This window comes from Diabrotica undecimpunctata, chromosome 7 (assembly GCF_040954645.1).
Source record: "Diabrotica undecimpunctata isolate CICGRU chromosome 7, icDiaUnde3, whole genome shotgun sequence".
NCBI lineage: Eukaryota > Metazoa > Arthropoda > Insecta > Coleoptera > Chrysomelidae > Diabrotica > Diabrotica undecimpunctata.
The window spans coordinates 131,584,502-131,606,182 of NC_092809.1; the positions used below are offsets into that span (position 1 = coordinate 131,584,502).

General features: G+C 31.1%; 2 protein-coding genes across 8 annotated transcripts in view; both read left to right on the plus strand.

Annotated features, from left to right (window-relative positions):
* LOC140445839 (NAD kinase-like) overlaps positions 1-21,681 on the plus strand; it is a 156,645-nt gene that overhangs the window by 100,969 nt on the left and 33,995 nt on the right. For 6 of the 7 annotated variants that reach the window (XM_072538217.1, XM_072538216.1, XM_072538222.1 and 3 more), the window contains one exon: positions 20,847-20,976. In XM_072538217.1, the coding sequence (XP_072394318.1) occupies positions 20,847-20,976 (130 nt within the window). Of the gene's footprint in view, positions 1-15,613; positions 15,769-20,846; positions 20,977-21,681 lie in introns of those variants that run through there. The other variant, XM_072538221.1, reaches the window with a different exon arrangement.
* On the plus strand, positions 277-4,973 carry LOC140445841 (uncharacterized). Its single transcript, XM_072538223.1, has 3 exons — positions 277-4,081; positions 4,291-4,844; positions 4,908-4,973. The coding sequence occupies exons 1-2, from the start codon at positions 3,987-3,989 to the stop codon at positions 4,838-4,840; spliced, it is 645 nt and encodes a 214-aa protein (XP_072394324.1). The 5' UTR covers positions 277-3,986; the 3' UTR covers positions 4,841-4,844; positions 4,908-4,973.

Sequence of the window (21,681 nt, forward strand, 5' to 3'; positions counted from 1 at the left end):
CTTTTTTATTCTGTAATGGAATATTGTATACATTATTCTCTTTGTAGTCTGATGTGTCAAATTTGTCAATGTCTTCTCTAATATGTTTATATATATCGTCAACAAAAAACTGATATATTAAACTATCTGTATCTGTATATAATAATTTTGCCTGATCTTTAAATTTTTTTATGACATAATTATAATGAAAGTCATATAAAATTGTTTTGGAAATATCTAAAATACACATCCCTATATATATATCGGTTTATTAAAATTGACTTTTTGTTTTGTCATTTCAATTATTACAGTATTTTCATCGAAAACAGTACAACTATGAAAATTAGGTTGGGATATATAGAAATTTGCTCCATATCTTCCATTATATTTGTTTACAATTTTTATTTCTCTGTGTTTCCTGACATTTTCAATACTTTTACCGTAAGGGGCATTAATAAAAAGTTTAAATAAGTTTTTTTCAAATTCATTTTTGCTTTTCTTTCGCAAGTCAATGTTCAAATCGATATATTTTTTTAACCAAGGGGATTGTTTAAATTTCAAACAGCGATGAATTTTCGTTATTTTCAAACCCAAGTTAACAATCTGTTTCAAATATATATAATGAATAACATATTTTTTTTTATCGTACAATGTGGTTAATAATTTGGGAATTGTTGAATTAGAAGATGGTGGGATTATGTGTTCAGGACAAAGAGGTAAATCTTTATGTAAATTAAAAAGATCTTTTGGATATTCAATGTCTACCTCAAGTATATATCCATATTCTCCATCATTGGGACAATCCAATATATGTTCTTTATAAATATCAATCAAATTAATCCATTCAAAGCCTGCATATGGCAACGCATAACTCATCGCTGTACCATAAAGATTATTAAAATCCCAATACATTAGATAGGAGATTTCTTTATCAGGATTGTATTTATCTTCCATATATTTATTATTAGCTTCTCCATATCTATTACTACACTGTGAAACTCCTCCTCGTTTGGCTTTTTCAAAAAACAAAACCATCTCACTGTCTCTTAATAACTCTAATTCGACATTGGTTACTTTTAACATAGCATCAAAGGCTAATCCTGGTAAAGTATAATAATGAAGACTATCTAATCCATAAGTTTTTAAACACATATATCGAAAATTCTCAAAAATGTCAGCCAAAAGGAGTACATCTGTCTTTAAATATAATTCTGCATATTCCTGCAAGTTTTTTATCTGAAATCTAGTCCAAACGTTGCAGGCATGTTGATAGTCCTCTTTAGTAATATACTCGTTATTGATTTTACTATAAAAATTTTCAATAGGCGGAAGACAAGTGACCTGTAATTTCTCCCAACTATCTAAATACTCATAAGGGAAAACACCCTTTCTTTTAACCAAATTAAACTTCGAATCATCATTAAAATATCTACGTGTAATATTTTTTTGGTTATCATCTAGATATGAGGAAAGTTGATTTAATGAACATGACATAAATCTAAAGGAATCAATAAATCTAAAACTAATATTAGTGCCATGGATATATTTGGTAAATGATATATACCTCTCTTTGTTTAGCGGTAATAGTGACAGATGCCCTTGTATGTCAGAATTAAGACTTTTAATTAAAAAATGAGCGTCGTAGCCAGAGAGATTATGAAATGCGATAGGAATTGTGTACGAAGTCTTGTAATTAATGTTACACCTTCTGTGGCTTGCCCCACGAAATTGTCCGGTAATATGACAGTGATCTCGTACCTTTTCTGATTTATCAATAGGTTTTGAGCAAATATGACAAATAAAGGTTGAATTAAAATCTTTCTGTTCTTTATCAGTTAATGATATAACCTTTTGAAATTTTTGAAATAAATTTTCTCTATATATTTTCATAGCTATCTCTTTGAGTTCTCTCACAAACCATGTTTGACAATCACGACCCGTATATGTTTGTAAGTAGGATAAAGAATCATCATATGAACATTTAAAATAATAAGCTATACTGAAAGCTTCATGCTTTTCAGTTAAACAAGATTTCAAATTATTATTATTATCGTTAAACTTTGTAAGAATACTTTCAAGATCAGCATATATAACAAACGGAACACGTTCCTTATGATTAAAATTTTTAAATTTCATTAAATAATTTTTTTCGGTAGGTAAAACCATTTTAACAGAATTTATCTTAAAACAATCCTCTAAATGATTTTGTAAATATGTCTCACTGCTAAAATGATTAAAACATCGTTCACAAAACCATTTTTTATTTCGAACGTTCCCAACTTTTTTGCCACATAATCTTGAAAAATGTTTAATATGAGCAAAATGAAATACTCGCTGTTTTATGTAATTGTCCTCCTCCTCATTATCATCATTTACAATATTATCCATGGCATTTAATACAAGTAAATTTATTCGAGGAGAAAAATTTGTTTGGCTAAATATCAAAGGTAGAATTTCATTTCTTGTTCCCAATGAAAAGACATTTATAGCAAGTTTATTTAATTTTTCAAATTTTGGAATATCTTTAATATCAATGGGAAAACTGATATTATCAAATTTTAATATTTTACTAAAGTGAGGATAAGATGATGTTCGGTCAACACTTTTTGTGGCAGGGTGTAAGGCAGCAACAACTGACCAAAGGAAACAATAAGGATCAGAATTCCTAACATTAATTACACTTCTAGTATTCTTTATATACTTAGGTAGCTCAACGTATGTTGAAATACCACCAAGTAATGGATTATATTTGTTTATATTAACTTTTAAGTTTAAAATGTGGGATAGTGCCCATCCACTGTCTTTTTCTTGAAAATCTTCAAACTTTCTTAAAACGGTGTCTATACAATTGATTTTATACCAATCTTTTATGTTTGTGTTTTGATCAATTATTGTATTTTTCGTGGAAAAATGTTTAACAGACGTTTCACCATCTTGAGGTTTGATGAAAAGTCCATAAAAAATTACATTAACTTTTAACATACATGAAACTAAATTTTTTTTAATTTGAATTGAAAAACTTTTAAAAGCCTTTTCCATAAATAGTTTAGGGTCTTTATATTTTAAATTTATGATAACGCCTGTCTTAACTCTGCTATTAAAACAAGATTCCAAATCCTGCCACAATAAGCCTTTCTTAATATTTTTTCTAACATTTAATCTGTTTTTAAAATTTTCTAAATATGTTTTAAGGATAGCCATATTCGCCTCTACACAATGAAAATTTCTAATACAAGTAGCCCTATTTTTTATACATTTCTTTAAGAGTAAAATTTGTTTTTTCAAATATTTTATATAGTTTTGTAAATCAGTTTTAGTTTTAATTAATCTACTTACTGTTTCTATCTTCTTCACCATTTCAGTGGAAATTTCATCAATCACTTTAGTACTCATGTTCAAAGACCAACGTAAACTTCAAGACCAACGTAAACTTCAAGACACAAATGCCAGCGAGTAAAATCAATCCTGTATTTATACTACATTAAAAAAAAATCCATTGACGCATTTCCACAACATGCTATGCAACGTGATTATATTTTTCTTCATCGAAAACACATTATGTATACAATAAACATATTGAAAGATAACGCTGATGTTAACATATTTTTCGGTCAAATCGGACACGAAGTATTTATACTACATAAAAAATCCATTGACGTATTTCAACAACACGCTATTCAGCGTGATTATATTTTTCTATCTTTATCGAAAAGACATTATACATGCAATAAACATATTGAAGGCTAACGCTGACGTAATTGCATTTTTAGGTCAAATAGGTCACGAAAATACATTATATGCAGATAAGCACATTTTATTCAGATAAGCATAAATTAAGTTTTGAATAATAAACGTTTTTACTAATAAACATGTTTTGTACTATTTTCTGCATTGCAATAAAGATCAAATAGGTCAATTACGTTAATGTATTTTTTTATTCTTACTATTTAAATTCGTTTAATTTTAAAGTGATCTATCAGTTAGTCAGTGAACACTAAACTATCAAAATGAGCGGTGTACCTTGCCAACTAGTCATCATGACCGAGGATCCAATCAACTTACCAATAAAGGATGCATTTGTTATCGTCAAGCAGTTGTTTATGTAAGTATTTTTTTCCTTTTGTGATTTTGTTCTACATGATTTTATTTCGTTTTTACTGGTTTATTTTTTATTATAAATATTTTATGGGATTATTGTTTTTCCAATCGATCTTTACATTTATAAATAATTTTATTGTGTTTTCTCGATTTGATTTATGATTTTGTTTGCTGTTGGTTGATTTACGTTTTTTTTTTTTTTTTCTATTCAAGATATGGTGTAACGGATGTGTCACTTAGGGGTGACCGTATATTTGTGGAGTTAACGTACTCACCAAATAACAAAAACTTGAAGAAAAAATTTGGGTACCTTCCATTGAGGTATATGAGACTAAAAATTGAGAACGAGGGAGAGTTCCATGTACTGGAAAATATATGTAAAAAATATAGATTCAACCTGTTAGATGATGAGGTGGAGGAATTCGAGAAGTATCAACAGCAAAAACATTTGGTGGGTACGAAGAGAGGATATCTTCCTCCGCCTCCTCTTCTTTCTCATTTTGGACACTCTTCTGGGTATCCTTCCATTTTACCATCAACTTCAAGTTCTCCGTTTCCAACAACGACTTCTCCACCAACGAATTGGTCTCATCCCGCAACTGCCACATCAAATGACGACAACAACGAACCTCCAACAAAAAAACAGAAAAGAAAAGTGATGAAGATACCAACAACGACGACGACGACGACGACGACGCAAAATCCAGAGGATGTAGTAGATTTAGAAGACCTGACTATGGAACACTTCCTTAGCCAGAAATAGAAAAGTAAGTGATTTTTTTTTTTTTTTTGTTTCGATATAATTCTAAATTTTACTATTTGTGTTTCAGATGGTTTGGGGAGTAAAAGTATGTGAGAATTATATTTTATTAAATAAAATACTTTTGTAATTATTATCTATGTATTTTATTTCATTTACACCTTTTACTTTACTAAAAAATATTGATCAATATTTTTGCGATATCGACCATCATTAATGTCGCTATCTTTGAAAATTGATAAGAATCCATAATGTTCTTTCCAGCATATTGAACATATTTTTTTAAAATCTTCAAAAGTCATATCTGTTCCGACGTGGTCATTGTAAATGTGTTTTAGGTTTAAATCGTCTTGTTTAAATACAATTAAAGTATTTGCATTGTCTCTTATAAGGTGTTTAGGTATTTTTGCATAACTCTGGCTCAAATAAAATGGATCCACCTGAGAATGTCGGGACATGCTAAAATATTCACGAATAACATCTTGGTTGTCACACGCAACATCATCAAAGATAAAAATTGAATTGGGCTTCGCTTCAGATGGGTGCATTATATCCGTACTTCCACTGTAAGTATAATATCCTATTCCTTTAATTGGTTCCAGCAAAGTTTCTAAATATTTGTACTTTGGTTGCATTAATGATTTTGAGTAAATATACACATTTTCAAATTTTAATCCATTAGCATGTTCCAATAGACTTATCATCACATTGGTCTTACCACAATTTGAAGGGCCAACTATAAGACATCGAATAGTTGAAGGGAACAAAACTCCATGCTTTTTAAACTTATTCTCAATTGGTTCCAATAAATTATTCTCCACATCAAGCGTAGTCTTTTGTTTTACAAGCTTCATGTCTGGTATCAATTTAAAAATAAATGTCTTGTGTGTATCTATTAATAAAAGACTATTTTTAATTTTTTATTTTTTTTTTATTGTCAACACTTTCTACAATATTTATACCAATAATGAATATTAAATACATTGTTTAGAGCACATTGTAAATTTTCATTGTTATGTTGAAAACATGGATGTGATTTAAAAATATGATTCATAGTCTCATCGGAAAGTATATTAGGTTCATCTTCTACACAATCAATGCGATTTTCCATGAATTTTTCCAAATATTTTTTTGTTTCATGATTTCTTACCAATATTGTTTCGTCTAATACGTTGTCGTGTAAAAATTTTGAAATTTCTTCATATTTTAGATGAGTATCACAAAAATGCCAAGATTGCCAATTTAAACCATGGTTTTGAACACATTGTTGTTCGATACATTTTATATATGACTTATTTATCATTGCTTCTGTTACTGGTAAAACAACCATTCTGTGTATAATGTTTTCTGTAGTAGGATCTAAAATAGCAATTTCCCTACAAAGAAATACATCTTCTCCAGGAAAAGAGAAACCTTGGATATCCACAATGAACATGTTTCCTTTCTCTCTCGATATTCTCTAACAACAAACAAAATCTTGCAAGTGGAACGTCTTTTACATATTTTTCTATCCCCTCTTTATTATATTGCGTCACTTTTATCTATCCATGAGTTGTGAGAACTATCAAAACCTAACCACTTGACAAAAATTTTATTTTTCTTTCTCTTTAATACCTTTTCAACTAAATAACTGTCTTTATGTTTAACTTTTTGTAGCTGTTCTTTATAAAATCCCCCAAGAATTTCTTCACCTTTATAGTCTTTTAAATAATATGTAATAGGGTTTCCCAGTTTTATTTTATAAACAGTGAAAATTTCATTAGACCAATTTGGATTGTATTTTTTGTCAAAAACTCCTCGATGTTTTGAAATGCGTACATGATCACCAATATGAAATTTTTGACTTTCCAAATCGACAATTTTAATGTGATTGTATACAGTGTTTAACAATAGTTTTTCATGCTTCTTCTTAACATCCACTGGTTTCATTCCTATTGTTCTGTGAACTTTATTGTTGTATTCAATAACAACTTGTTGTAAATTATCAATCCATTTGTAGGTACCGTTGAAACTAAACTGTTTCCAAATCATTGATTTAATCGTGCGAATGACTCGCTCAGCAATCGCAGCCTTTTTCTCACTGTATACATTGTAATGATTAATATTATATTTTTTCATCAATTTTTTCATATGTGGATTAAAAAATTCAGTTCCCATATCTGTTTGAAGATTATTTGGTTTTTGCTGTTTAAACACATACTCCATACATTTGGCTACTTCAAAACCTGATTTATTTTTTAGTGGTAAAGCCCATAAAAATTTTGAAAAACAATTTATTACAACCAAAATATATTTGAAATTTCTGTTTGTATTTGAATATTTTTGCATATCAATCAAGTCGGCTTGGAACAAATCATTAAGAGATTTTATAATAATTCTTCGTCTTTTAAAGTTAATTCTTGCAGGTTTGTGTAACTCATTAACGATATCTCTTTTAACAGACATGATATTTATTCTACAATATTTGCCTCTTTTAGTTCTTCAATAATTGAATTTATTTCATTTGTATGTCCTGTATGGCCAGCTAGCTGTGAAGATAGTAATAAACGTAATCGCTCTACAAGTTCATTTGGATCATCCCAGTGGACGTAATCAATTTTATTGTTGTTTACTTCCATAACCAATCCTTTACCTTCTGTTATTGGTGCAATTATTTTTTTATATTTTTCTAATCTACTACCATCTATCTGTTTACTTGATCTGTAATGCCTTCTGTGAGCATTCGTCGCTACAACTATCTTTTTATAGTTATTCTCATCTTCATCTGTAAAACTAGCTGGATATTTCTTAAACAAAAGCTCATATAAACCTGGTGTTCCCCTGTACCTTTTCTTTTTTAAAAGAATATCAGCACCATCTAAATCTATTTCAGAATTCCCAATCAGTAGCTTTTCAGATGTTTCATCAAATCGAATTCCATATTTATGATCAAATTCTTTGTTTAGAACATCAGCGTGCATATTTGTAATATATTTCCTAGGTAAAGGATCATATTGATCCCAGTAGTCTACACGCGCCTGGTTAGCAATATCTTCAAATCGATTTTCAGAGTGTTTATCATTTTTAATCTGTTCTTTTATATCATCCACTTCAATGTTGTCCAATATCGATTGTTTGATTTCACTTGTTTCAAAGTCAGTAGTTTCATTATCGTCATCATCGTTTTTAATGTACCTTAAAGGTTCATCGTTTTTTGTTTCATTTTCTGGACTGGAATTTTGTGAACTATTTAACTTGTTCTCGATATTTTTCAAGTGTTTTGTAATTGGATTAAATAAATCTTCTTGGATTATTTGTCCTTGTTTTAATTGTCTTAATTTACTTTGGATGTTTCTCCGTTTAGTTATAAGTTGTCTTTTCAAATCTTTATTCATCGTAAAATGTAGGTTTTCGCTTAACTTCTGAACAGCTCTGGATCAGGTCTCGAACAGGTTCTGATCAGGTCTTGAACAGGTCTTGAACAGGTCTCGAACAGGTCTTGAACAGGTCTTGAACAGGTCTCGAACAGGTCTCGAACAGGTCTCGAACAGGTCTCGAACAGGTCTTGAACAGGTCTTGAACAGGTCTTGAACAGGTCTCGAACAGGTCTCGAACAGCTTTGAACAGGTCTTGAACAGCTTTGAACAGGTCTTGAACAGCTTTGAACAGGTCTTGAACAGGTCTTGAACAGGTCTCGAACAGGTCTTGAACAGGTCTTGAACAGGTCTTGAACAGCTTTCAGATTTGGTACTAGTCTAGCCCCCAATTAGACACTTATGTTTAACATCAACAAGGTTATGAAAATATTTATTGCGTACAGGGTGTTAAATAAGAGTAAACTTTTTTTTAACTTTTTATTTATACTTAAAAACCCAAAGATTTGCTTCATTAGATGAACTACAGTTAAAACATTTGAACTACATTGGTTAGAGGATTATAATTAACAATACGGTCATGTATAATTATACAATAAGCAGTTGTGTTAGCTGGTATATTCTTATTAGTTTCTATTTCTATTCTCATATCGACACTTCCTGATTTAATTGATTCATTTTGTCTGCTGCAATCAATAACAAATATCGGAGCAACAGCACAGAATTGTAACATAGTAAGGCATGGATCTCCTATGGATTTGTAATAGTACGACGGTTGAAATTGTGCATACATTTCATATGCAAGGGCATAATGTCTTTTACTAAAGTTCAAGTTCAAATTGTCATACGGGTACATTTCAGAATTTAGAAATAGCTTTAAGTTTGTAAGATTACAGTGATCAAAATAGCTGTTCTCTTCTTTTATTGCATTCTTTTTGGCAGTTTGTAATGCAAACAAAACAAATCGTGGTCTCTCCAATAGACTGGTAGTTTTTACATTCCAGTTAAATTTCATTGTCTGAGGCAGTAGAGGAATTTCATGATATTCCCAGCTTCTATATGCAAGCTCCAAACTGGACCCATTTTCAATAAATTTATATAAACGTAACTTTTCTGAATCGGACACTTGAATATGAGGCATTTTCCATATTAATTTAAATATTTCCACTTTTGGTTTCAGTTCAGTTTCTACTGTAGACATTACTGCATTTAAATCAGTTGAACTTCTTATCAATACGAGTTCTTGGCGTATGTTAATAAGAATTTTTGTAAAATCTTCAAAAAATCCAAGTACAAGTTTGAGTGGCATACAAACATTAAAATTTCCTGCTTTATCAGCAACTGTTGGTGTGTCATTAATACTCCAACCTATACAGTTGTATCGATTAGATTCAGTTTGTGTGAACGAAGCATAGTTTTTCATTGTCGTTGTTATACCTAAATTTCTCACTCTATCTATTACACAGCCTCCAATTTCATATCGTATTTCATCAAATAAATGCATCAAACCATTATTAATAAAGCGCAAAGTATTGCTTTCTTTCCCATCATTCGTTAAACGTCCTTCAATATACAGATAACTCTCAGAAGGTAGGGTGTATATATCTTGAGTCTGAATTGGTATTCTTATTTCATCACAATGATTAAAAGTTGCATTGGCATAGGGTAAATGACTGTGCATTTCTCGACTCACAACTGAATTGTCAACCAATACACGATCTCCAATATTTAAAATGTTAAAACTCATATTCCCTCTTCTTACAAGTACACCTCAAGAAAATCCCAAGTATTCTAGTATTAATAAAAAACTTTATTCTACACCAAGTATTTCTTTTCTTTTTCCCTGTCACTGTCGTTGTTGTGTTTTATTTTAAATCCTAGTGAGGTTAAAAAGACTTTGTTTTCTGTTGTCAACGGTTTGAGAGTCTGCTTGTCACTAATGTTTTTATCAACACTCTTAATATTATATACACTGTCCACACCTGGATTAAATTTGCTACAGTTGTAAATTAAAACCATTATTTATACTTTTTTTAAATGTAGTCTTAACGTAATAACTTCTCGTGTGAAATTAACAAGATTACCGTCCTGGTCAACTATTTTAATGAAAATTTCATCAATATATCTATTTGTGACAGGTAAATAAATTACCTTTTTTGGAATTTCCACAATTTTGTAACCCGGTAAGACATTTGGATAAAACATGTGGATGATATGACCTTGGTTTTCATTGACGTATGAATTAGTGATTAGATTACATTCCACACAAATAGAATTAACCTTTGTGATATGCACAGGATTCTCAGCTAAGTGAGTCTTTAAAGGTGAGAGCCGTTTTGGTGTAAATCCCAATAAGGGAGCAATGGTATTTGGTTTTTCAAAATGGATTACTTTGTTGCTTTTTATTTCACATTTGAGTGTATTGTTATTAATTCTCAATATCAAACTTGTAGGTTGATCTATATTATGTTTTTTTCTAGGCACACCTTTACCAATTGTATTATTTTTTTCTTGACTCTTTCCTTTATTAATTTCTGTATCATCTTTATCTGGTGTTTGATCTACTTTTAATTCTAATTCAGTTATTTTTTCAGTTAAATAATTTGAAAGATCTTCGACTTCATAAGAACCATGTGGAATCGTTATATCGTAACCATCTATATAAAACTTGTTGTTTGTTTGGTCTACATTTGGAATTGTATTGTATGACATGAAATCTATTAAACCTAGTACATACTGTTCATTTTCGTTTAAAATAATTGGTGGGTAAATTTTTGTTGATAACACCGATTCTCTTCCAGATAACACAAAAGTGTACGACATGTTCAAACGATAATCATAGAGTAAATAAAAGAATATTATTTTAAAAAGGGTATTTATTTAAAAAATCTAAACACAATTGTCCACAATTTACAGTGTTATAAGTTTGATAAATTTTATGATTATAAACAATTTGACAATAGCCATTTGAATTAAAGTATGATATAGCTTCCAACGGTGGTCTCAGGTTGCCAAAACTGTCAAAATATACGACTTTGGATTTATTCTTCTTGTAAGCTGTCCAATGAGTTCCAGGACCGTCTTTGTTATCTAAATTAATAATTCCACTCTCATGTTGCCAAATTTTTTTCGGAAACCCATTTCTCATCATTACACCTCTAAAATGTGGGATTTTCATTAATTTTGCATATTTTTGTAACTCTACATTTGTCAAAGCATGTTTTGGAATTTTTATTTGATCCATTTTCTTATTCATAAAAAAATACCCATTCCACTTTTATATGGTTTCAAGTATAAACCTTTTCCAATTGCCAGTGCTTCCATTTTACGATTATGACGTTGTTTTTCGAGTAAATCTTCTTTAGCTGCTTTTGCGTCGTTAATAGTTTTCACGATAGCTGATGTACCCCCAGCAATAGTGCCCAATGCGCTTAACCCAGCAAATATCGGTATTAGAGGTAATATACCCCCAGTTTTTGGAACTTGGATTACTCGTGGTTTTTTAATATTCTTGTAAGATTTAACAATTCGTAATGCTTGTTGAATAGCTTCTCTTAATGTTTTTGGTTTGCCTTCCAATAGTTTCTTTCTAATATCTCTAATTACTCTCAATAAACTAAAAGACTTTTGCTTTGAAATTCTTTTTTTGGAACCTTTTCTTTTATGTACGACCTTTCTTTTAGAGGTCTCTCTTGTCTTTTTCTTATTACCAATCATCTTGGCTGTTACTAACCAACTAACAACAATACAGTATTTATTTATTTTTTATTAAAATTCTGATTTGTATACAATGTTTTGCATAAAGTGTGGAGAATACGTCAGTGATTTTTTTAAATATACGATATAAATGCGAGATCATTTTGAGTTTTGCTTTAGTTACTGTATTCTCTTAAAATTAATCATGGGTGTTACAAATCCAGTTTTGACCCATATGTCAGGTCAACTTGTTTCAGCATGTCGAAACTTTAAGATACTTGAATATGAAAAGTATGTGTCACGGTACCCGCCACCACTCTATGAAAAATTAGCTGGTGATGGAACGGCCTTTGTACAACAACATATAACTGGAAATCGAATTTTAGATGGTCCATTCCTTGGTCGACGAGAGCTACCATTTCCGTTACCAGAGATACCTAGGTTAGGAGGAAATAGATAAAGAAAAAAAGATACATATTTTTTTATTATATATTTTTTAATTTAATACAGTTTATTGTTATATCTTAACTTTTTTTTTTCTTGATCATCATCATCATCCTCATCTTCATCGTCTCGTTTTCTTTTTTGAGTATTGTTTAATGATTCGATTTTTGGTTTTTTGACAACAATTAAATTGTCATCAATTATTTTTCGTTTTTCTCTTCTTTTAGAAACTACAGGGCTCACTACAGAAAAATCATCTTGGATATCCATATTCTCTTCTAATTGTTTTACTCTTTTATGATTTAAAAGCTTTTGTTGTATTTTTTCTTTATTTTTTTTCTGCTGGACATTTTGTCTGCGTTTTCTTGATTTGGAAATAGTTATTCCTTGGAGTAATAAAGTACAGTGGTCTATATTTTCAGTTAGTTTTTCCAACATATTTTTAGCCTTGTTCAATTCTTTACTACAACTTTTTGTTACAGCTTTATAATTAGTAGAACCTAGACCCATACCTAATTTCACTTTTGCTTTCATTGCACCAGCTACACCAAGTGCAGCCACCTTTTCAGAAAATGCTGTATTTTTTGATCGAAACTGTTCAAGAGCTTTTTCAGCTAGGATCTTATCAGCTTCGTGTCGTTTTGATAACTCTTTGTTTTGGGAGTATGCAATATCATGTTCACGACACGCTTCGTCTAATCCATTTATTCCCCTATCTCCTCTTGCTAGTCGTTTCTGTAATTTGGTGCCGGGTCCACAAAACCTATAACCTCCAGGGATGTGCATTTCGAAAGGTAATTTATTAATGACAGCGTTTAACATATTGGTAGCGTACTCGTAGACGATTTACAAATTAATACATAGTTATTCTAAATATAAGTCTTTATATATTTTTTCTCTTCTTCAGACAACTGACCTCACATTTCACCAAACATACTACTTGGTATATTTTTAGCACCAGATCTGGATCTCAAATATTCTATGTAGTCACAGTTTATACAATTCCTATTAGATATTTCAGTCTCCCCACCACACTTTGGACATTTATACTTTACTGGTACAGGCATACTTATTTTTGGATAAATAGATGACTTGGGTTATTTTTGTCACCACCAAATTGTCTAAATATACTTTTTAAGTAACAATTTACACAAAGTGTATTTGGAATCTCAGTTTCACCACCACACTTTGTACATTTATATGTCACAGGTACAGGCATATTCAAAGGACAAAATAAAAATGAGCTTTATGTTATATTTACAGCTATTTTATTATTCTAATTTTTTATCATGCGATTACATTATTTTTGCGGTCTCTGTCTCTTTACATACATTCTACTAGGTATATTTTTAGCACCACTCTCTTCCTTGTACACCTCTTCCAATTCACAATTTATACACAGGTCATTTCGTTCTTCAGTGTCACCCCTACACTTTGGACATTTATTTTGCACAGGTACAGGCATATTCAAAGGATAAAATGTTATGTTTCACAGATGTACAGATATTATTCTCACTCAAATTTTCTTTGTTATCGTTGTTGTTGTTGTTGTTGTTGATTTTAAGAAAAATAGGATACACTCTTTCCAAAAAAGTACAATTAGGACTAAATTTTTTGTGATCTTCGATTATATTGTCATTTGATTCCCATTTGTAAATCTCTACGCCACACTTGAAACACTTTACTATATCTTCCACTTGGAGAAAGTAAAATCCACAAGCAGCTAACTCTATTTCAGATTTATTCCCCTTCCAATTGTTAAAAGTTGAGAGCCTTGAATAAAACTCGTCTAGCATGTACACCTCAAGACACATCTTGATTACTGACAAAATTTTGCTGGATACATTTATTTAAAATAAATAACTTGTTTCAAAACAAATAAAATTGACCAGGTGACGTGGTCGTATTGGCAAGACGTAAAAACAAACCTATGGAATAATATAGCAATTTATCAGTATTATGAATTATATCATCGTTTATAAATAAACTTTTATATTTGGTCCATTGTTTTTTCTTTAATTTCCTTAAATTTCAAGAGTAAAAACGACATTGGCTAGGCTAGGCTAGGCTAGGCTAGATACGACTAAGCAAGTCTGTACACAACAAGTTATTTTTTGACTCGCCACTACCAAAAAAAAATTTCCAAGTCTCAATACTCATTTATTTCAATCACCCTGTACAAATTTAACTAAAAGAAGAGGAGATGAAGCGATAAGCGATGAGTTTTGCACTCGACATACAAGGTGGTCCGTTCCACTCAAAGACACCCCCTCTGGTCATTGTCGACCGATTCTTTTACTTCTTCAGGACAGGTAAGACAAAGAAGAGACAAGTGAGACAGGTGTAAAAACATACAGGTAACGTAGGTGACAATTCTTCGGCTGAGAAGAAGAGATCTAGAGATAAGCGACTAGTTCTTACGACCCTCTGGTCATTGTTGATCACTTCTTCGGGAGAGAAGAAGAAGAGATCAAGCGATAAGCGACCAGTTCTTACAACCCTCTGGTCATTGTCGATCACTTCTTGTACTTCTTGTACACCCCCAAGGTCAAATCATGGCATCGATACCTTCGCATCGGAGACCCTGATGGACAGGTTACCAAAGTGCGTTTGAACCCCGCTTGCTATACTACTGGATTGTTACAGACGGGAAATCTAAAAATCAAATAAACCATGTATTCATGTCTTAGAGGTTGTTTTTTGACCGTGAACATAAGTCTTTGGCCGCATGTGTTAATGGTTTATTTGACACAGTTACGGATTTTTAATTATAATAGATCCGTAACTGATTGTAGAAGCTCTAAGGGTGTAGACGTTAACATATTGACCATATATTAACAGCAGTCAAATTCAAAAAAGTCATACCAACAAAGCCGACAAGAGGAAACAAAGAAACATGTATCAAGCAAAAGAACTTTGATATAAATCCGCAACAGAACAGTTATTTACTTTAATAAATAAACTGATAAATAGATAATATAATAAAGGAAATATTGTAAATGACAATTATCGATCCAGAAGAAGAATGGAGGTATATTCTAACAGCCATCATATACAGAGTATTTTCAGAGTTTTTTCGAGAACATTTTGTAAGCTAAATATGGATCAATAAACTTTTGATAAACAATGTTTTTTTATTTTGATTGTAATTAAATGTGCAATTCACTTGATTTTTTTAATTATGTAATATTTGAAAATACGATAACACTACCAAATCATCAATGGCAATAATGATGAAATTATTTATAATAACATCGTGTGATAATATTCATTTATCAGTCTTAAATATTTTCTCAAAATGTTGGAATCAAAAACTGTTAATTTGGTGAATTTAAAAGTGCGTCATGAAAAGGAAAGTAGGTTTAAGGCTGCCCTAGGTACGAGGAATTGGTACAAAGGACGCATATTTCCACAAAAACAAGGTGTTCTTGGATTAAGGTAACAAGTGATTTCTTCTTCTATAGAAATGTTATTATGGTGAATATGTTTTTGATCTGTATAAAATATAATTAAGGAGTAATATAAACAAAAATATATTGTTCATTTTCTGCAAAATATGTGGCTTATGGTACGATAAATATATCTTTTGCGATGTTACCAAAATATTGTTAGTAAAAAAAAATAAATTATTGAATAATTAAGGTATAGATAGAGACTTATATTTACCAATAGTTGCTTGTGCATAATTAGTATATTTTTCACGTTGAATTAAGTGCAAATATAAGTCTTCTTCGCGTTATGTTTCAATCGAAAATGCGTCCATTTTTGGACATACAACCGCAGTTCTTCCATTGATCTATTTCGCGTGCTTTGCATATCCACGGTTTTCTTACTGTATTTTGGATATGATCTACCATCTTCTCTGGGTCCTTTCTCTACCACTTTTCGTTTCGATTTCCACTATATCACTCTACCAGAGCCCATCTACTATCAAAATTGTCTTGTCTGGCCTAATGTTGTCATTTCATTCTTTTCATTTCCTCTTCCTTTATTATGTCTGTGATTTGGTTCTGTTTGTGATCGCTTCATCACAGGGAAAGCCACAGAATTGTCAGCTCCATGACTTCTTGTTTAATTTTCTCGAATAGTATTTAGTGAGCGATGTATATGTACAAATGGGCAAAGTTTTGCTTTCAAGTTTTCAATAATCTGGTCAGTCTGCAATATGTTTTTGCCATTTTCCAAAAGCTTGCTATGATTTTGCTCTGTACAAAAAGATATAAAACTGACCTGAACAACTAGACCCATTAGCCAAAGACACGTTTACAAACTTTTCGCAAAAGTAATAATAGCATTATTAAATATAGTTAGATGAAACGTTTATCTCGTAGTACATTCGTCAGAGAGTTGACCCCTAAAAGTTATACGAACAAGCTGAATTTTTCAGAGAATATTACTTTTGGGACCCCAAAAAAGATGCAAAAAAGTTTACCACTTTTACCCTCGGGCTTCCCCCTAAAACCCCCCTGGTAGGGGGGTAAAAACGCAAAAAAATCGATTTATTAAAAATCTGTACGCAGGAGAAAAAAATGTTCCAAATAAAAAATGTATCTGAGATCATTTTAAACAATATTGTTTATTAGCACTTTTTGTGTAGAATGAACCGTTCTCTCAATAACATCGCTTTAACCGACCGTCGATTTTGAATGTCAGTTACGTGCGCGATATCAATGTTCAATAAAGGTGCTTTTTAAAGGTAAAGAGTGCATCTTTTGTATGCAATTTTTGTATTTTGATAAATGCATTTGAAATATATGATATATTTTAAATGTTTTAGATTGTTTGTTATGTGAAAGTTTGAATCCAGCGTTTTTTAAGGATATTTCAAATGCGTCACATTTGTTGCCAAAACTCAAAACTAAAATTTCATGCTATAGGTTTTGAAGGTTAGGCTCTAGTAATTGAAACTTAATAGTGGCCAGTCAATAAAAGGGATAGATTGTATTGATCTCATGAGAATCATAAAAAATGGCAAAAATCGCGTCACGTTTATGTGTTTACCACCTTTATAAAATTTAAGTTTATTTGCGGCAAAATACAAAAATTGCATACAAAAGCTGCACTCTTTCCCTTTAAAACGCATCTAATTTTTATCGATAGGACACTTGGATCAAAAGATATCGAATTTTTACTGTCGAGCTGATACAAATTTTATTGAACATTGCTTTCGCGCATGTAACTCACATTCAAAATCGACGGTGGCTTCAAGCGTTTTTTCTGAGAGAACGGTTCATTCTACATAAAAAGTCTAATGAACATTTTTGTTTAAAATTATCTCAGCTACATTTTTTATTTGAAAAATTTTTTTCTACAGCATACAGATTCTTGGTAAATCAATTTTTTTGCGTTTTTACCCCCCTGCAGGGGGGTTTTAGGGGGAAGCCCGGGGTAAACTTTCTTGTCTCTTTTTTGGAGCCCCAAAATTAATATTCTCGGCAATTTGTGTGTTCGTATGATTTTTAGAGGTTGATTGGCATTCTCGTCTCTTGACGACTGGAGTATCGGAGGATTGGATTGGCAAAATAAAGAAAACATCGAGGCAATGGGTGAAAATCAATTCAATCTTTCATTAGAGAAAATCATCGACTTTTCGAAATGAACCTTTATGGGAGATACTACGCATTTCTTGGATAAAAAGAATAACAAATGCCAAAGTTGTAACGAAATTATTATGCTTACCATAGGGTAAGAAAATAGGGGTACTTATAAAATTGGGGAAAGAAACTAATGGGGGTCAAGATAGGGCAAGCAAAATAAACGCTACTAGTGCGTACGACACTCAGTTGGTTGTTGGAGAGCTGGGGTCGTGGATAAGTGAAATAAATGGGTCGGGTTGGGGCAGCTACAAAAAAAAAATGAAAGGGTACTTACATAAATCTCCTGGACAAAATGAAATAAGATATGGCAGACAAGGTTACCTCTAGCTATTTAAATTTGGACGCCGCTTCGAAGAAAACTTCCTGCTGGAAAAAGAAAGAAAATTTCTTCTTCCCTAAAATCAAAAATACATACAAGGGTTAGGAGATTTTCTAAACTAAAATAAACAAAGGATCAGAGAAACAAATCAAACGTTTATTTTTGTCTCATACAAACAGTTATCAAACATAAAAATGGCACAAAAAATATACTATATAAATAGTTGCCAAATACAGAATAAAAAACTTATATGTGTCTGTTTACAAACTTCGTTTACAAAGGGGTTGGAGATACTACATACTACAAAACTTACAAATGTTATCGCACAGAGATTAACCTTTTTTTAAACAAACAAAACAAATGAATATCGAAAAGAACAAAGCTAGCTGTCATATGTTAACATTATATTAAAAAAAACAATTAAAATGACAGCTGTTAAACCATAAAATTTACAATTTATTGTTTATTACAAATCCTTTAAATTTTAATGAAAGCAATTATTAATAATTATCAAAAAAATTGTCTGTCTTTACTTTAAAAATTAAAATGTTAATTGTTACCTGGATTCACAGTTTAGCACTTAACTTTCAAAAAAAACTTGTTAACATCTATGGGACTGGAGCTGCAAAGGACATAACTCTCAACTTGAATAAAAATAAACCATTTCCATACGTAGGCAGGAACGATTGGAATAGAAACTTGATGGAGGAAATCAAGCTGTCGACGGGGACATTCTATATAAACATTTTCCAAATTTCATCATTGCCGGTGTACTGCACAAATCTTATGGGTGGTTACTCTGATCTAAATTGCCACATTGCATAGAGTATCATCACCTTAACCGGTCTTAAGATATTACACAAAAAAAATTGAATCGACTCGCGATTCAAAATCTCTTCTGTCTGCTTTGCTTGGGGCTTAAATGTCGACTCCTCGATGCCTTAGATTTTACAAATTTCAACGCAAAATAAATTTCCCTTTACGTCTCACAGCTAGTTTTTGCCTACAAACTTAAAACAAACAATCTACCCTTTTTTGACCTCGTTCTTAGCAACGAACCGACAAAAAACTTCTTGAGTATTTACTTTTAAATTGGTTAACTGGAAATTTTTTACCTCACAATACATACAGAGAATAGGGGAATATTAATGTAAACAAAGACAAAAAAATATTCTGTTAATACGTCTTAGAAAAACCGTATACCTGACTTGCAATATTATATTAGGGGACTCGAAACAACTTTTAAACATTCCAGTTTATTGCGTTTTAAAATTCATTTGCAAACAGAAAAACGAAAATATTCCACCAAATATAAAACGCTACAAAGTTCTTAAGAGAATGCTGAAGAACAACGAGCTGATGCCAACCATCAAAGAGCATAAGTTAATGTACATCGGACACCCAATGCGGGAAGATAGCTAGGTAATAATTCGGTTAATTTACCAAGGTGGGAAAGGCGTCAATAAGAATAAGACAGAATTTCTGGTTCAAGGATATACGCCGATGGCCAACTGATAAATATAATTTATTTATGCTAAATGCGCTAAATGAGATTCTATTGGCAGCCGCTATTTTAGACTGGAGCGTTAGGTGGATCACGTTACAAACAAGAAGAATGAAGGAAGGAATACAAGTTGAAAAGAAAAATTGAATATCTCACACATATAATGTCATTCTTCAAGACAAAATATAAGGCAGAAATAACATGAGTAAAAACGAATGTCTTAGTTGAGTATGGTTACATCATAAAATAACCCTTTAGAGCAGCTGTATTGAAAGATAGAGTAATAGAGTGGTCATTATGATTCCCAACCTACTTAATGGATATGGGACTTGAAGAAGAACATTCTAAATTAAAATTGAATGAAGATTCTAAATTAAAAACCATTTTATCATACAAAGTTGTCATCATATTCGATCTACCGATGATTTTTGTAAAAACCCTGCTTATACTGTTCCAAACTTTGCTCTACAATCCTTATTGTTTCGTAGTAATCTTAGTATCGCCTACTAACACCACATCAAAGGCATATAAGAACGCTAAAAAATGCTGATTTGGAACTTTTTTTTATTAGTCTGATTTGGTACTAATGAGTATTTACTACTCGAGTATCAAATATTACTGAGAGCTTTATATTTATTAGATTTACTTGTCTGCTAAACCGTATTCATTTTACAAATTCCCAATTGTCAATAGAAGCAGGTGAAAGCCAAACAGGGTCGTACTGATGTGTATCATATGATTTTTAAAAAATATTTACTTTTGAAACTATTAGTGTAAGAATTTCTTGAAATTTAATCATTAAATCACAATTTAACTAAACTCTAAAAAATAACACGACCAGTAAATAACTTAACAATAACTATAACATAAATATAACACAATATATTAACTTAAAAATGAAGACGATACAATTTGAATTTAAAATGCTGGCAAGTTTGGATCTGTAACATGAGAATTTGTCTGGCTTAAGGTAATAAATTATATTTAATATCAACACGTGCTCATATTTATAGATGGGAATTTGCTAAATGAATGTACTTTAACAGTAATTTCATTAGAGGCAGATTCCATTGAATGTGTTTTTCTTTTGTTTCAGGACCATACAAGATCCTGCTAGTCAAAGACTGACTTGGTACAAACCACCTTTAACAGTACTTGTGATAAAAAAAGTTCGTGATGCGAGCGTTTATTCACCATTTGTTCAACTTGTCCAATGGCTCATCGAGGTAAGTAGATATAATATGACAATATTTATGTTGGGAAAATAAGTGTGTTTGTTTAAACTTCCGAAGAAGCTTCCTCAAATAAGCTCTCGATGTAGGGCGATCGGGTACCTCTCATTAAAAAGAAGTTGCGCTGCATGGAAATTATTTCCACATTCACCAATTTATTAACACAGCTGCTACTTTGTCGGCTACAGTACGTACCATTCTGCCTTTGTAAAAATTTAAACGTCTCGTTAAACAATAATTAAACTAAATATTAACTAAGAAAAACTAACTAAAAACAACTTGACTAAACTTGAATTGACTAAACTAAGCAGAAACAGAAACTAAATATTCAGGTATAAACGCGTTTGCAAACTAAAAACAAATAGAGAATTGACAAACGTCAATTTTTTTGACAAATAACCAAAGGCGGACGTTAGAATTTTTATTAATTAAATGCCAAACTAGAATTTTAGTATTTATTTAATTTATTCGTCAAAATCATCTTAAATCCAAACAAAATTAGTATGATTGAATAGGTATATTAAAATAATTGTAGTTTCGCATTTAATTAATAAATATTCTAAGATTCGCCTCTGGTTAGTTGTCAAAAAAGTTGACGTTGACGTAGACAATTAGAGAATTGAAAAACGTCAACTTTTTGACAAGTAACCAGAGGCGGAGGTGTTAATATTTATTAATTAAATGCGAAACTACAATTAA

Coding starts and splice junctions, on each gene's coding strand:
- LOC140445841 (XM_072538223.1), top strand. CDS start 3,987: ATGAGCGGTGTACCTTGCCAACTAGTCATCATGACCGAGGATCCAATC. Junction 4,082..4,290: donor ATCGTCAAGCAGTTGTTTAT/GTAAGTATTTTT, acceptor TTTCTATTCAAG/ATATGGTGTAACGGATGTGT.